General features: G+C 43.5%; 1 protein-coding gene across 1 annotated transcript; it reads left to right on the top strand.

Moving 5' to 3' along the window:
* The first annotated feature begins 5,265 nt into the window (after positions 1-5,265).
* Positions 5,266-7,603, top strand: LOC137356850 (probable G-protein coupled receptor 139). Its single transcript, XM_068022690.1, has 3 exons — positions 5,266-5,335; positions 5,711-5,803; positions 6,702-7,603. Exons 1-3 carry the CDS (start codon positions 5,266-5,268, stop codon positions 7,601-7,603), a joined length of 1,065 nt encoding a protein of 354 aa, XP_067878791.1.
* The last annotated feature ends 7,871 nt before the right edge of the window (positions 7,604-15,474 follow it).

Genomic DNA, 15,474 nt, shown 5'->3' with positions numbered 1-15,474 from the left:
AAACAACCCTCCCTATCTCTGCAGCCTCCTCCAGCCCGAACAACCCTCCTTATCTCTGCAGCCTCCCCAGTCCGAACAACCCTCCCTATCTCTTTAACATCCTCCAGCCCAAACAACCCTCCCGATCTCTGTAGCCTCCCCCAGTCCGAACAACTCTCCCTATCTGTGTAACATCCTCCAGTCCGAACAACCCTCCCTATCGCAGTAGCCTCCTCCAGCCCGAACAACCCTCCCTATCACTGAAGCCTCCTCCAGCCCGAACAAATCTCCCTATCTCTGTAGCCTCCTCCAGCCCGAACAACCCTCCCTATCTCTGTAGCCTCCTCCAGCCCGAACAACTCTCCCTATCTCTGTAGCCTCCTCGAGCCCGAACAACCCTCCATATCTCTGTAACATCCTCCAGTCCGAACAACCCTCCCTATCTCCACAATCTCCTCCAGCCCTGACAATCTTCCCCATTTTTTGCAACTACAAAACTCCCTATTTTTGTAACTTTCTGCAGCCCTACAAAACCCCAAATCTCTCTAACCTCTGCCAGCCCCCACAACACTCCCTACCTCTGTAAACTCCTCCTTTCCTACAAACCTCTACATCTCTGCAATCTCCTCCAGCCCCTATACCCTTTTTCTACTTCTGTAAACTCTTTCAGTCCTACAACCCTCCTTATCTCTGTAACCTCATGCAGCCCCTACAACACTCCCTATAGCTGTAACCTCTTCCAGCCGGTACAAACCTCCCTACTTCTGTAACCTCCTCCAGCCGATATAACCTTCTCCAACTCTGCAGCCTCCTCCATCCCCTAAAATCTTTCCTGCTCCTGTAAACTCCGCCATCCATTCCAGCCCACATATTTCTCTGAGCACCTTCAGTCCCTATGACCCTCCTTAGATCTGTACGCCCCTCTGTCCCTACACCCCTACCTATATCTGTAACCTCCTACAACCCCGACATACCTCCTTATCTATATAACCTCTTCCTGCTCCTAGAACTCTCCCTACAGCTTCAACCTCCTCCAGCCACTACAATCCTCCTTGTCTATAACCTCCTCGAGTCACTACAACACTCTCTATTTATGTAAGCTCCTCCTAAACGTTCCCTATCTCTGCACCCTCCTCCAGTCTCCACAAACTTCCATATCTTTGTAACCTTCTCCCGCCCCGTCTACCCTCCCTATCTCTGTAAGGTCCTCCATACAACGCTCCCTATCTCTGGAATCTCCTCCCAAGCCCATACACCGTTCCCTTTCACTGTAACCTCCTCCCGTATCTACAGTGCTCCACATCTCCATAACCTCAGAAAGGTCAGAGTGGGAGGATGGTGGCGAATTAAAATGACAGGCAACGGCCTGAATGAAAGAAAGCAGGAAATGTTGGCAATGTTCAGCAGGTCTGGTAGCGTCTGTTTGCCAATGACACTAAACTTGGAGCAGTAACGAACAGTGAAGATGATAGGAATCACCACAGGACCTAAATAGACAGAATGAGCAGATAAGTGGCAGATGGAATTTAATAGAGACAATTGTGAGGTGATACATTTTGGCAGAAGGCTGATATTGAGGGAATACATACTTGATGGCACAGTTGTTCAGGAGTGTTCAGGAACAGCAGGATCTTTGAAGATGGAAGGACATATTGAGAGAGTGGTTAGTAAAGCAGACGTGATTTTGGGCTTTATAAATAGAGGCATTGAGTACAAAAGCAGGGAAGTTATGCTGAACCTTTAAAAACTCTGTTTAGGCTCCAACTGGTGTATTGAATCCTGTTCTGGTCACCACACTTTAGCAAGCATGTGAGGGTCCTTGAGAGGGTGGAGATAAGATTTAAAAGTATGGTTCCGGAGATGCATAATTTTAGTTACAAGGTTAGGATGGTACAGCCTGGGATTGTTCTCCTTACAGCAAAGGAGATTGAGGGATATTTAATGAGGTGTAAAAGATTATGGCAGTCTTTGATAAGATAGACAAAGGAAAACTGTTCCCATCGATGCATGACATAGTCTTTAAATCGGACAGGTAATCGATGATGTCTGGATCATCCTCTATCTGGATCTTGCCGTATCGATCTTAGCTGTGCTTGATTTGGCTGAGCTGCTTTCCGAGTCGTTGCAGGCATGATGTCATTGAAGTCACCTTCATCACTTTCTTCTGGAATTATATTGACATTGAGGTTTTGAAGACATTACATTTCTCCTCAATGTGTAGATTCATCTCTTCACTGTGGTCATGTTTCCTTTCCTCTCAAGTACTGGAATCACTCTTGGGTCAAACGGGGAGCTAATCTTCCACCGTTTATCTTGCCGAACAGGGACTTTTTCTCCTTTCATCTCGCTATCCTTTGTGTGCAGTTTGCTGATGATATAAAGTTACAGAACAGAGTACATAGTGTCGATGGCAGCAGAAAGCAGAACAGAAAGATGGATGGTATAAGTGATTGGGCGAAACCAGGGAGATGAAGTTCAATGTGGGGAAGTGTGTGGTCATTAACTTACCTAAGAGAAACAGTTCAGAGTATTTTACAGATGGTGAGAATGTATGGGCCATGGATGTGCAGAGAGATTTACAAATCTGAGTACAGAAATCAATCGAAAATGCCAAAAGTGAGATGGGTGGATTTTTTTGGTGCTGCTTATTAAGGCTATGAGACCAAATTGATAGATATGTGACATCGGAATGGATAGATGAGGCCACGAGTGATTGAAACATAATATCATATATTATTATAATAATATGTTGCAATCTTTTGGGGATCTCAGAATCACAGGATCACAGAATTGTTACTGCATCGAAGGAGGCCATTCGACCCAACGTGTCTGCACCTTCTCTCTGAAAGAGTTACTTACCTAGTGCCACTCCCCCACCTTCTACCCGTAACCCTGCCCATTCTTTCATTCAGATAACAATCCAATTCCCTCCTGAATGCCTCTATTGAACCTGCCTCCACCACACTCTAAGCCATGATCTTTTTAAATGGCAGAGGAGGCTCGAAGGGCCGAGTGGCCTCCTTTTGCTCCTATTTCATATGTTCATATGTTCGTATGTTTATATGTAGGCAATGGATTCCATATCCTAACCACCCTCTGGGTGAAAATGTTTTTCCTCATGTCGACATTGATTCTTTTGCCAATTACCTTAAATCTGTGTGCTCTTGCTGGCGATCCCACCACCAATAGGAGCAATGACTCCCGATCTACTCTGTCCAGACTCTTCATTATTTAAACACTTCTATTCAATCTGAACTCAAACTTCTCTTCTCAAAGGAAAAGAGTCCCAATTTCTCCAATCTATCTCTTTAAAACATTTTCATTTAATTTGTACTGTATGCCCCTAGTAATGAAACCTGATGCGGTAGTGGGGAAAATTCTACAGTCCATTTTCAAAGATTTTAGAGCAGAGCACTTGGAGAACAGTGGTAGAATTGGATAGAGTCAGCATGGATTTATGAAACGGAAATCATGCTTGACAAATCTACTAGACTTCTGCGAGGATGTAGCTAGTAGAGTTGGTGAGGGGGAGCCAGTGGATGTGGTTTATTTGGACTTTCAGAATGCTTTTGACAAAGTCCCACATAAGAGATTAGCGTATAAAATTAAAGTGCGTGGGATTGGGGGCAGTATATTGCAATGGATAGAAAAGTGGTTGGTAGACAGGATTCAAAGATTAGGGTTAAATGGGTCTTTTTCCGAATGGCAGGCAGTGACTAGTGGGGTACCACAGGGAGCGGTGCTTGGACCCCAGCTATTAACAATATATATTAATGATTTAGATGAAGGAACTAAATGTAATATCTCCAAATTTGCAGATGACACAAAAGTGGGTGGAAAGGTGAGTTGTGAGGAGGATGCAGAGAGGTTTCAGGACGATTTGGACAAGTTGCGTGAGTGGGCATATGCAGTATGCAGTATGGAAATTCAGTAGAATGTGGATAATTGTGAGGTTCTCTACTTTGGTCGCAAAAACAGGAAGGCAGATTATTATCTGTACAACGATAAACAGAGAGGGGAATATGCAACGAGGCCTGGGTGTCCTCGTACACCAGTCACTGAAGGTAAGCATGCAGCTCCAACTGGCGGTAAAATAGGCAAATGGTATGTTGGCCTGCACAGCGAGAGGATTCGAGTACAGGAGCAGGGATGTCTTGCTGCAATTATTCAGGGCCTTGGTAAGGCCACACCTGGAATATTGTGCGCAGTTTTGGTCTCCTTAGCTGAGGAAGGATGTTCTTGCTATAGAGGGAGTGTAGCGAAGGTTTACCAGACTGATTCCTGGGATGTCAGGACTGACGTATGGGGGGAGATTGAGTCAATTAGGATCATATTCACTGGAGTTCAGAAGAATGAGTGGGGATCTCAAAGAACAAAGAACAGTACAGCACAGGAACAGCCCAGTCTGCGCTCCAAGCCTGCGCTGATCATGATGCCTGTCTGAACTAAAACCTTCTGCACTTCTGGGGTCCATATCCCTCTATTCCTATCTTGTTCATGTATTTGTCAAGATGCTTCTTAAACGTCGCTATTGTACCTGCTTCCAACACCTCCCCCGGTAGGAAGTTCCAAGCACTCACAACCCTCTATGTAAAAAACTTGCCTCGCACATCCCCTATAAACTTTGCCCCTCGCACATTAAACCTATGTCCCCGCGTGGAAACCTATAAAATTCTAACAGGACTTGACAGGGCAGATGCAGGAAGGATGTTCCCGATTGTGGGGGAGTCCAGAACCAGGGGTCATAGTCTAAGGATACGGGGTAAACATTTCAGGACTGAAATGAGGAGAAGTTTCTTCACCCAGAGAGTGGTGAGCCTGTTGAATTCGCTACCACAGAAAGCAGTTGAGGCGAAAACATTGTATGTTTCCAAGCAGGAGTTAGATATAACTCTTGGGTTTAAAGGGCTCTAAGGATAAGAGGCAAAAACAGGAACAGGTTACAGTGTTGGATAATCAGCCATGATCATAATGAATGGCGCAGCAGGCTCAAAGGGACTACTCCTTCTCCTATTTTCCATGTTTCTTTGTTTCTATAAGGTCTGGGGTAAGGTCCTGGACTTTGAGATAATCACGTTTTATCCAGGAAAATATGTACATCGCAGTCAAAGCTGCTGGTGTAAAGTGTTTGTTCAAGTGATTGTAACTAATAGCAATGAGCATAGGGAATACTGTGTCATTGGAGAGTTCTCCCCAGTGTAAATCAGTGCCCATTAGAAGGTTTCAGCTCACAGTGCCTGCCATAGCTGTGTTTTACAGACATTGAAAAATCACTTTCGCACAAAAATGGAATATCCAGTAATGCCTCAGGTAGAACGCATCTTCTATCCTGCTCTTGCTGTCTTTGGAGTTCTTGGTGAGCCATTACCTCAGTTTTTAATGGTTTAAATTGGTGTTAACTGTGCTTCTGTCCCTGCCATATTTTGCTTGCTGATTTTTTCTTTTGCACAGCTGTCTGATTTGTTCCATCTCGCTGACAGATGGAATTTTTAAGTCTCTGTTCTTTTGATCTTCTAGTAATTACATTATATCTGATGTGATCTTTGTGAATCCAACGCTGATAATCTTACCGGATTATTCCCTGCTCTGAATATATTGTGATGAAGTGTTGGCTGACAGCATGAATCATTCCATCAGTAGTCGTTAACAGTTTTACATGGTGGACGTTAGCTGTTCTGAATTGCTTATTAACCAATGTGTTTTCAGTAATTGATACTGATGTAATTCACAGACTCTGTTGCAAGGAGACAGCGCAAAGTCCTCAATGCTCTTAGCAAACTGGCTCTGCGAATGCAAGTGTTGAATGCTGAGCAGTGGCTCCATGGTAATGTTGCTAGATTAATAATCCAGAGCTCAAAATAATCTCCTGGGAGCATTGATTAGAATCCCACCGTACCAGGGTATGAAATTTGACAACCATTAATAAATCTGGAATTAAAGCACTAGTCTAATGCTGACAATGAAACTGTTGCCAGCTTGCTGTAAAAGCCCATCTGATTCACTAATGCTCTTTCGAGAAGGAAATCTGCTGTCCTTACCTAGCCTGCCATACATGTGACTCCGGGCTGACAGGAATAGGATTGACTCTGAATAGCCCTTTGAAATGTCCCAGCAAGCCACTCAGTTCAAGGACAATTCAGGATGTGCAATAAATGCTGGCCTAGTCAATGACTCCCACAAAGCAATTTCATTAAAAAAAAGAACAGGGTGCAGGGGAGTGACTTTAGGATTGATCTGGAAGGGAAAAGGGCCTCTTGGAAGCCGATCTGTCAGCCGCAAAGTCTTCACCCCAGGAATCCACATTGATGTTTTGTACCAGTTCCTGTTGGCTTTCTTAACCCAGATCAACCAACCATATGAACCTCCCCCATGCCCCTTCACCTTTTTGGGCAATACCCAGGAGTCAAGCTTCGGATTGGACACAGTCAGTTGCCCCTGTATTAAACCCCTTTCCTTTTCCCGATTGCCACTGCACCCTCACTCAGCCCTTACAGTGGATCCAATGATCATTTATTCACTTTCTATATCAATTTCTTAATCTATTATTAATAATTGTGTTTCAAACGTTTCTCTGTGATCAGAGCTGCCCAGATAAATCACTCAGTTTGTAACAATTAATACAGTTAACAAACCTAAAATTCTCACCTCAGGTCCTGTCAAACTGGTGTTTTGACTCCAGGTCTGATCAGTAATTTCTCTGCTTCCTATTCTCTCTCTTTCAGTTAACTTGATGGCGATTGTGATCCTGTCCCTAGGAAAGTGCGGTCTCTCCAAATGTATCACTTGCTATATGGTTGGAATGGCAGCGGCTGATCTCCTGGTTGTTATCTCTGAACCGATATTGTACAGGACTGGGCAGATATATTTCCCAGATTCATTCCTGTTCATTACTCCCATGTGCAGTTTTATTTACTTCCTGGTTATTACAGCCACGATCGTTTCTGTCTGGCTCACAGTTGCTTTCACCTTTGATCGATTTATGGCAATTTGTTGTGAGAAGCTGAAACCAAAGTATTGCTCTGAGAAAACAGCTGCAATGGTTATAGGAACTGTCAGTGCGCTGGGCTGTTTAGTATCTGTTCCCTGGTACTTCAGGTTTGAACCTGAATATATAATTGATAATGTCCCGTGGCATTGCATCACTAAACCGGTCTTCTTTAATTCCACTGCATGGGACGGGTATGTTATATTTTACTTCATTTTACTCGCTTGTGTGCCATTATTTCTGATTTTGCTGCTCAACGTTCAGACCACCAGGCGTATTTTAGCGGCCAGCAGAGGTCGCAGGGGACTCCGGGGCTGCAACAGTGGAGAGAAGAATAAGGACCCAGAGATGGAGAATCGAAGGAAATCCATCATCCTGCTTTTCAGCATATCTGGCAGTTTTATATTGTTATGGGTGACGCAGGTTGTAATTTACATTTACCAGCGAATGACAAAGATTTATTCTTACCCTGTCACAGATCCTGTTTATGTCACTGAAGTTACAGCCAATATGCTTCAGCTTCTCAGTACCTGCACCAACACCTGTATTTATGTCCTGACCCAGAAAAAGTTTAGAGAAGAACTGAAGAATGCAGTGAGCTATCCACTCAAACTAATTGTTAAAATAGTTGAGTCATAGAAAAGCTGAAGGTTTCATGCAATAGGACTCAATTCTATCTCATACTCCATCTTGTACCCTTCCCCACTCCCACACTGGATTGGAAGTACATGTTATATTAGTGCCACAGAGTCCTGAAATAATCTTCCACCTAATTCTGATAATTTACATCTAAATTGTACATGCTTATCTCGATATATTTTATTGAAAATCTGACCTATTGAAGCTTGACTTGCTCTGCAGACGGTGCCTGAAACGTTTCTCTATAATGCAGGACAAATGAACTCACCTGGTCCTTCAGCTCAATGGCCTCCCTGTACTGCCAGCAAAACAAATCGAAACCTGATTAGAAAGGGTACACTGTAAATACACGAGTGAGAGAAGGAGATCGATAAATAATGGAGAAATGATAGACAACCTGACAAATGAATAGCTTGCGAGGTCATTTCAGAGGGCAATTGTGACTCAACAACATTTATGGGGATCTGGAGTCACCTGTGGGCCAGACCAGGTAAGGAAAACACATTTCCTTCCCCAAACCATTGAGGAAAGGTAGATAGATAGAGATATAATAAAAAGATAAGAACAAGAGAAATATGAGCAGGAGTAGACCATATGGCCCATCGTGCCTGCTCCGCCATTTAATACATTATTGGTTGATCTTAGACTTCAACTCCATTTTCCCTCCTGCTTTCAAATCTCTCTTGATTCCCTGAAAGACCTGAAATCTGTGTATCTCAGACTTACTATACACCAAACGATAGGAAGGATCTGAGGTTCTGATCACCAGAGGAAGTGTCACGGCCAGTTGAGGAGAGGGTCTCATGCTCCCCTCTTGTTTGACCTCAACAGGGTATATTCCTTTTTGAAAACAGTGGTTGTGTGTACCACCCCAGTGAGCGTTTTATCTTTTTTTATTCTAATGTAATTGCAGAAGAGCCAATCACACAGGTTTTCTTAAGTTTAAACAAGAAAGAGGTAAGTTTGTCATATTTAACACTCGGACACGATTTAAAAATGCTAAAAATACGCTAGAGATTCACAGACACATTCACACGAGAGTAAAATGTGCACACAAATAGATTACAGAGGGAAACAGATTTGGTGTCAATACTAACAAGAAATGCGGCAACCACTCAGCAGGTCTGGCAGCATCTGTGGAACGAGAAGCAGAGTTAACGTTTCGGGTCAGTGACCCTTAATCAGAACTGACAAATATTAGAAAAGTCACCGGTTATAAGCAAGTGAGGTAGGGGTGGGGCAAGAGATAACAAAGGAGGTCTTGATTGGACCAGGCCAGTCCTCAGCAGAGCAAAGGGTCACCAAAACGTTGACAAAGAGGTAAAAAGTAGAATGAGAGTAAGCTAGCCAGTAATATCAAAACAGATTTTAAGAACTTTTACAATACAGAAAAAGGAAGAGAGTAGCAAAAGTGGACGTTGGTTCTATAGAGGCAGAGACAGGAGAAATCATCATGGGGTTTGAGGAAATGGCAGAGACATTAAACAAATATTTTTTGTCTTTCTTCACAGTAGAAGACAATAAGGATATTGATATCAGTCGAGAAAACGTGTTGGAGAAACTTGAGGGACTAAAATCTGACAAGTCCCCGGGACCAAATGGCCCACATCCTTGGGTTCTAAGAGAGATAGCTGCAGAGATATTGGATGCGCTAGCCATGATTTTCCAGAATTCCTTAGATTTAGGAGTGGTCCCGCCAGATTGGAAGTTGGCAAATATTACACCGCTTTTCAATAAACAAGGTAGAAAGAAAACAGGGAATTACAGGCCATTTAGCCTGATATCAGTTGTTGGGAAGATGCTGAAATTACTATTACAAAGTCTTAACACTGCACTTGGAAAAGCATAGTATGATTAGAACAAGTCAGCCGGGTTTTACTAAAGGGAGATCCTGTTTGACAAATTGATTAGAGATTTTTGAGGATGTAACTATAGGGTAGATAAAGGGGAACCAGTAGATGTAGTATACCTGGATTTTCAAAAGGCATTCGATAAAGTGCCACATAAAAGATTAATAGACAAGATAAGGACTCATGATGTTGGGGATAATATATTAGCGTGGATAGAAGATTGGTTAACAGAAGGAAGCAGAGAGTGCGCATAAATTGGGCGTTTTCAAGTTGGCAGTGAATAGTGGGGTGCTGCAAGGATCAGTGCTGGGGCTTTAGATATTTACAATTGTTGGCCAGGGGCTGCAAGAAGTACTGAATCTGTAACAAACTGCTGCAGAGCTTGTCAACTGAAGTGACCTGAGCTCAGACATTGGCCTGTGCTGGTAAAAAACAGTTTGAACTGATTGATTTATGTGAAAGACAAGGGAGAGATCACAAGAATAGAGCCTTATTTGGGCACAGTGTGAGTCAGGGGTCTTTGGGCCTCGGCCAATAAGTAGAAGATACGAACGAGGTGAGCAGGCTTAACCCAACAGGAAAGAGACAGCACTGCTCGAAGAGATAAAAAAGAAAATAAGTATGGAGAATCTGGGGCATGGAGTCAGCGAGAAACTCCAGAGACCAACCATCGTGGAAATGGAAGACCCTGCATCAGCAACGCGGCGACAACATAAAAGAGAGAGATAACGGAATGCCTGGCCAGCGTCAGATCTCCCCTTTTCGGGTATTATCCTTTGTTTTCTGTTACTGGGTCAGGGAAGGTCAGAGGAACCTAGTGGGTGTGCGTATCGATTCTAGCTAGCTTTGTGATCAACTGTATAACCCAGTTTGAGTTGCATTCTTTTGTCTACCCAAGTGTACAAGCCTTATTCTTACTTTGTACAACAACGTGAATAAAGGAAATTGATAGTTAAAGAAAGGACTGTGTTTCCTCCTCTTTGTACTAAGCCATTAACCGTAGCCGATGGATTAGGAGGGTGGCTCTCCTGTAATCCCGATATCCCAAACACCCAGCCTGAGCCTGAATTAAGAGGACTTAGTCCCACGTGACTGCCAGGATCAAGTGGGTGAAGGGAATAAAGGGGCCAAGGGGGAGTTGACTCCGCGCCACAGTTTACACACGCAATATTAATGACTTAGATGAAGAGACAGAGAATAAAGTATTTAACTTCGCTGATGATGCAAAGTTCGGTGGATAGGAAAGCTGTGGGGAGGATACAGAAAGGCTGTAAAGTGGGACGTTCTCCACTTTGGTCGTAAAAATAGAAAAGCTGAATATATTTTAAAAGGTGTGAAACTGGTAAGTGTTGATGTTCAGAGACACTTGGGGGGTACTCGTACAAGGAACACACAAAGTTAACATGCAGGTGCAGCAGGCTATTAGGAAAGAAAATGGCATGTTGGCCTTTATTGCAAGGCGATTGGAGTACAGGAATAAATTGTACTATTTTTATATATATGTATAAATTGCCTAACTAAGATTGTACAGGGCTTTGGTGAGGCCACACCAGGAATACTGTGTGCCGTTTTGGTTTCCACATTTAAGAAAGGATATACTTGTACTGGAGTCAGTGGAGCGAAGATTTATTAAATTGGTCCTGAGGATGAGCGTGCTGTCCTATGATGAGAGGCTGAGTAAATTGGGCCTGTATTCTCTGGAGTTTAGAAGAATGAGAGGCGATTTAATTGAGACATACAGGATTCTGAAAGGGTAGAAGCTGAGAGATTGTTCCCACTGGTCAGGGAATCTAGAACACGGGAACACAGTCTCAGGATAAGGGGTCAATGATTCAGATCTGAGATGAGGAGAAATTACTTCAGTCAAAGGGTTGTGAATCTTTGGAATTCTCTAACCCAGATGATGCTCCATCATTGAATACATTTAACGCTGGGATAGATAGAGTTTTGTTCTTTCAGGGAATCAAAGGATATGGGGGAGGGGAGGAAAGTGGAATTGAAGCCCAAGATCAGACATGATGGAATTGAATGGCGGAGCAGGCTCGATGGGCCATATGGTTTTCCACTGCTCCTATTTCTTGTCTTCTTGTGTGTTAGAAGTTTTCCGCACAATTCAGGTCTTCTCACATACTGAAGCAGTCCGCGTCTGCATGCAGCAAGACTTGGACAACATTTAGGGCTGATATGTGGAAAGCAACATTCGCACCAGACAAGTGCCAGGCATTTACAACATCCAACAAGAGAGAATCGAACCATCTCCACTTGACATTCAATGGCATTGCCATCCCTGAATCCCCCACCATCAACATTTTGGTGTTACCATTAACCAGAAAATTAACTGGTCGAGCAGATCAGAGGCTGTGAATCCTGCGGAGAGTAACTCACCTGCTGACTCTCCAGCACCTGTCTACCATCTGAAAGCTACAAGTCAGGAGTGTGGTGGAATACTCTCCACTTTCCTATATGAGTGCAGCTGCAAAAATACTCAAGAAGCTCAACACCATCCAGGACAAAGCAGCCCGCTTGTTCGTCACCCCATTCACTATCTTAAACATTCACTCCTTCCAGCAGCAGTGCAGAATTACTGCAGCCTGTAGTATCCACAAGGTGCATTGTCCCGATGTGCCGAGCCTCCTGCGACAGCACCTTCCAACCCGACGACCTCTACCATCTAGAAAGACAAGGGCAGCAGACTCAAGGGAATACCACCACCTGCGAGTTCCCCTTAATTTCCCACGTCGTCCTGACTTGGAGCTATACTGCTATTTCTTCACTGTCGCTGAGTCAAAAACATGGAAGTCCCGAAGTGCGCTGTGCATGTACCCACACCAGATGTACAGCAGTGGTTCAAGAAGGCGGCCCACTAGCACCTTCTTAAGGGAAACTATTGATGCGCAATAAATACTGGCCTTGACAGAGATGCTCACATCCCAGGTAAGAATACATAAGGTGATGTTGCAAAAGTTATAATGCAACAAGGATCAGGGATCTTTATTGTTCATTATTCACATAACCAATATGGAATGAGAAGTAGAAGCACAATTTCAAAATTTGCCAACCTAATCAAATTGAAAGAACTGTTACTCTACTGTGCACAGATGCTGTTTCCACATTACAAACAATAATATTGATGCACTGGAGAAGGTGCAATGATTTAATCGAGATTCATATCAAAAGTGAGAGGAATGATCTATTTATTTCATTATTAATTGTTTGCTAATGGCATTGCTGACTGCTCCCAGCCTGATACGTGTGTTATAAAGCCCTGTATGTATATTCCTCAGTAATAGGTCACTGAGCTGAAACTTTAAATCTGCTTCTCTCTCCAACGATGCTGCCAGACCTGCTGAGTAGTTCCAGTATTTCTTGTTTTTATTTCAGATTTCCAGCATCTGCAGTATTTTGCTTGTATTCTAGTTAATAGCAGTTTCTTTGGAGTAGTGCTATTGTAAACAGAGAGATATCAACATCTTACAATTTATACACTGATTACCAAACATCTTCAACGAACAGGAATCGTCTTCCCGTTTGCCTCACATTACATCCATTAATCACAAAGGCAGATACATGGAATGGCGAGATCAGTCACGCAAAAAAGAAAAAGATTTTGAATGACCTACATTAAGTGCAATTCTACAGTGACATATAGTCCAGCAATACATGATCACTGGGGTTAAGTAAACCACTCCGGTTACTGATCCACATTCAGTACAATTCGATCGTGACAGAAACTCACAGTAATACATGTCTAATGGGATCAATTGTTCCACGCTGGTTCGTGCCCCGTTCTCTGCACAGTTCGACAGTGACAGGTACTCCCAGTAATACATGGCAACTGGTATCAGCTGTTCCTCTTTGGTTAGTGACCCACAGTCGATACGATTCTACAATACCAGATACTCCCAGGAAACATTGAATCAGGTGTTCATTTCCAGTTAGTGACCCACAGTCTGAATGACTGCATTGAAAGGTAATTCCAGGGAAACACAGCCACAGGGATTCGGTGTTCCAATCTGGTTAGTGATCCACAGTCAGTACAATTCTACAGTGACCAAAACTCACAGTAATACATCACCACTGGGGTCAGTTCTTCCACTCTGGTTTGTTCGACAGTGACAGATATTCAAAGTAGTACATGACGACTGAGATTAGGAGTTCCACTTCAGTTAGTGACCCGCACTCAGTATAATTCAACAGTGCATCCCCACCTGTCCCTGTATTTCCATAACACTTACCTATAATAATAATAGATTAATAATATATTAATATATTAATTATATTTAATAATAGATTCCAGCATTTTCCCTGTGCGCTCTCTCCCGACCTCCTTCAATAGTGGTTTTACATTTTCTAACTTCCAATCCGCTGCGCCTGTTCTGGAGCATCGATAATTTTAGAAAATTATAAACAGAATTTCCATTTTCTCTGAAACTACCACTTTTAAAACCCTATCATGTTGGCCATCATGCCCTGGGGAATTGTCGAATTTTAGTTAAAGCTTCCCCAGTACCTGTGCTCTTCTGATACCAGTTGCCTTAATTTACTCCCTTTTATTACCCCCCAGGTTACCCTCTATTTCGGGTCCGTAACCTTTATCTTCTACTGTGAAGACAGAGAGAAAGGGCTGTATTTTATGCAGGACGTCGGGCATCCACTGGTGGGCAGGTTGGGAACACTGCCTCTGCTTTTCTCTGATCCCTGGAGCTATCTTTTCTGGTCGAAGTTGCTGGAGCCGAGTATCTCGGCATTTCAGTGCAGAATCGAGAAGGAGATCCCACCCCAAGGAGCTGCCAGCCAATCACAGGGCCAAGCAGCTCAATAGTATGGGCAGTGTCACAGTCTGCAGTGGTGAAAATGGAGGAGATGGGGGCCATAGGTAATTGGGACATGGGTCGCTGGGGCCGGCACAGAAGGCTCTGGCAATGATGGTGGTGGCGGGAGGGTTTGGTGATAATGGGGGGTGGGGTGGGGTTGATGTTTGTTGCAGTGGGAGGGCTGTGCTGGAAGTACATTAGTTCCTGGGGGTCCACTGTGGGTCATGACTTGCCCATGAAATGGGATCCCGAATCCAAGGTGCCCTCCCCACACAGAATGCAGTGGTGGCGATAAGAGGCACTTAAATCACCATCAATATGCCAGTTAAGGGCCTAAATTGACCCCTGGGCAGGAAGGCTGACGTCTGCCTATCAAATCCCTTGGAGAATCGGGTCTGGAAATCCTGGCATTGCGTGCCATGGTGACCATTGTGCTGTGATTCTCTGACCCCGCGTCCCCAACCCTGCCACGGAAGCTGGTGAGGGTCTGGGAACAAAATCCAGCCCTTTACATTTGTTCAATGTCTCTGCCATTTCTCAATTTCCCAGGATAAATTTTTTCCTGTCTCTGCTTCCAAGGAACCAATGATTACTTTAGCGACTGCTTTTTTTTGTATAATTCTAAGAGCTCTTACAGCCTGTTTTTAATATTATTGGCTAGTTGAGTATGAAAGTCTATCTACCCCCTTTTTATCAACTTTTTGGTGGCCCTTTGCTGATTTCTAAAGACACCCAACCTTCAGGATTACTACCATTCTTTGCAACATTATAAGCCTTTAATTTTAATCTGATACTATCCTTCATGTTTTTGTTAATTCGTTCATCTGACATGGGCTTCAGTGAGAGGCCAGAATCTGTTGTCCATCCTTGATTACCCTTAAACTAGGCAATTTGAAATGGTGATAAAGAATGGACCACGTAGCTGTGGGTGTGAAGTCACTTGTAGAGACCAGGTAAGGACAACAAAATTTCCTTCCCGAAAGGGCATTAGTGAATCAGATTTGTTTTTATTTTCTGTGAAACTGGTGATAGTTTCATGGTCTCATTACTGAGATTGGCATTGAATTTCTGATTTTTATTAATTAATTGAATTAAAATTATAGAATTTGAACCCACGTCCCCATTGTATTAGTCTGGGCTTCTGGATTACGAGTCCTGTGTAATTACAACTATGCCATCGACTTACGCAGGTCCACCACTCATGGAT

The sequence above is a fragment of the Heterodontus francisci genome, chromosome 46 (assembly GCF_036365525.1).
Source record: "Heterodontus francisci isolate sHetFra1 chromosome 46, sHetFra1.hap1, whole genome shotgun sequence".
In the NCBI taxonomy this organism is placed as follows: Eukaryota; Metazoa; Chordata; class Chondrichthyes; order Heterodontiformes; family Heterodontidae; genus Heterodontus; species Heterodontus francisci.
Note: the sequence above shows the minus strand (reverse complement) of the source record. Positions and strands in the feature narration are given on the sequence as shown.